Source organism: Bison bison, unplaced genomic scaffold, assembly GCF_000754665.1.
Source record: "Bison bison bison isolate TAMUID 2011002044 unplaced genomic scaffold, Bison_UMD1.0 scf7180017855222, whole genome shotgun sequence".
In the NCBI taxonomy this organism is placed as follows: Eukaryota; Metazoa; Chordata; class Mammalia; order Artiodactyla; family Bovidae; genus Bison; species Bison bison.
Window position 1 is genome coordinate 5,626 of NW_011485795.1, and position 2,257 is coordinate 7,882.

The 2,257-nt window shown below is 52.1% G+C and overlaps 1 protein-coding gene across 1 annotated transcript in view; it reads right to left on the minus strand.

Moving 5' to 3' along the window:
- Positions 1–9: 9 nt before the first annotated feature.
- LOC105001872 (nuclear RNA export factor 2-like) overlaps positions 10–2,257 on the minus strand; it is a gene marked incomplete at both ends in the record, with an annotated part of 6,016 nt that continues 3,768 nt past the window's right edge. Inside the window, 3 exons of the mRNA XM_010858311.1 lie at positions 10–46; positions 424–514; positions 1,593–1,675. Of these exons, the coding sequence (XP_010856613.1) occupies positions 10–46; positions 424–514; positions 1,593–1,675 (211 nt within the window). The remainder of the gene's footprint in view (positions 47–423; positions 515–1,592; positions 1,676–2,257) is intronic.

The window sequence follows — 2,257 nt, forward strand, 5'->3', positions numbered from 1 at the left end:
GAGGGTGACTGTCAGTGACAACTGTTGAGGGTAACTCCTGGCCATCCTGTAGAATGGAAGAGGAAGTCAGGAGTGGAGACCAGAGGGGTGACCCCGGATGATCAGGGAAAAGGATGATCCCAGGACACAGAGGATAGGAGGTAAGTTGTAAAAGGGTCCTAGAAAGTCCATAGGCAAGCTTACAGTGGGTGTCTTCATCATGATGTCTTAGAGGTCTCTAGTATTATATGCAACTTTTATGTGTCTGTGTATGTGTTTATGGATATTTTTCCAGTGAGCATATCCATGTCATTTTCAAGACTCCATATCCCCTAAAGTGGTCAAGGGTCTGATGCCAACACATAATCTAGGCAAGACCCAAAGGGCTTGAGTGTAGGAGGTCTGAAATGTTAGTAAGATACAATGATTTACATAAGAACTTACCAGGCGCAGTAACTTTGGGAAACATTCTATGACGGCACTGTCCAAAACCAAAAATAGAGAAGAGATGATTGATAGTTCAAGGTTGTAATGCCTAATTTGAATTAAAACATTAACATGATAAACACAGATTGGGGTGTTCTTGCCCATTCAGCAGCCCCTTGTACCCACCTCAACTTCTGATTTTGAGGGTTTTGGGTTGACTTCCCTGTTGAACACTGAGTATCTCTCATCTGACTGAAAGGCACCATCTCCTCATCTCTCTGAGTACCTTAAGTTTAATATTCCTTCCTCCTCTCCTTCTCCCGCTCCTTTCCCCTGGGTAGCTCCCACCTAGACTGTCCTGACTCCCTTCTCCTGTGCCTCAAGGACGAGCACTTCAAATCCAGTCTGCAGGCCTTCCTCTCCTCCCTGCCTTCCTTCCTCTAGGGCCCAGTGAAGGCTGTGGAGAGAAGAGGGAATGGGAGGATGGGAGCCTGGGGCTTTGCTACCTCACTGGGCATCCAGCACTCTGCCAAGTCAGGTCACACCTTAGGAATGGCCCAGGAGGCTGTGGCAGGGAGGTGAGTGAGGTGGGGCTCAGGAAGGATGAAGACAGAAGGAGAGTGGAGGGAGGAGGGGAGAAACAAGGGAGACATAGGGGCTCAGAGACAAGGGAGAGAGAGAAAGCAAAGGGAAGGGAAGGGAAGGAAACTCTACCATGGTGGGGGTCAGGGGAGAAGACAGAAGAAAGAGGAAGTAGTGCCCCTGCTGCAGCCCTTTCCTTCCCCTGCCCTGGAACACCCCAGGCACCCCAGGTAGGAATGGAAACTATGCACATGTTGGGCTGGGGGGCAGCCACTAGATGCTTCTTGAAGCTTTGACACCTGTGTGAGCTCGGTCAGACCTGGGCATGGGAAACGGAGTAGCCATGGGGGTAGATCTTAAAGGGCCAGGTCCCGGTTTAGTGTGGAGCTGAGGGTCTTTGGCCCGCCCTCATGATCACCACTTTCTGTCCTGATGGCCTCTGCACCTGTCTGAGTTGGATCTTTCTCTGAGGAATCACACGTGTCTCAGGCTACCGGGGGTTCCTCTGGAGGACAGGCAGGATGATGTGACGTGTGCAGGGAGGGAGAGGCGGTGTCCCCCGAGAGGCCTGTCCTGCAGTCTCCTCTAACTCCTCTGCCCCCTACCTTCCTGTCCTGCCGCAGGAAGCTCTCTGCACACTGGCAGTGGCCAACTTCTGGCCCCTTGACTCAAGGAACCCTGCTTTTTCCTAAGAAGGATCCAGCCCCTGGCTTTGGGCCAGGGGAATGGATGTCATGACAGCAGCCACCCAGGACCTCAGCCCCCAGCACTGGGCAGGAAAGCCCCTGTGTAAACATGGAAGAGGAGGGGAACACTTTTGGAGGTAGAGGGAGAAGGACCCTCTCTGAATGGGGGAAGGAAGCCCCATCTCAGCATGGAGAAGGAAGGCCCATCTCAGCATGAGGCCCGGACTTGGAGGACCCTTCTCAGTCCAGGGCCCAGCAGTAGGGTCAAGTCTGGTCACTCCTGGTCTCGGTGAGGGAGAGGAGCCCTGATTCCTGAACCATGCTCTTGGGAGGCCCTGGTGGAGAATGCTAGGGGCAGAGAACCAGAAGCAGATTTCTGAGACCTGAAGAGGTAAGCAGGTCAGAGGAAGGAAATTCCTCACGGGTAAGGGACACAATAACCTCAGATATGCAGATGACACCACCCTTATGGCAGAAAGTGAAGGAGAACTAAAGAGCCTCTTGATGGAAGTGAAAGAGTAGAGTGAAAAAATTGGCTTAAAGCTCAACATTCAGAAAACTAAGATCATGGCATCCGGTCCCAT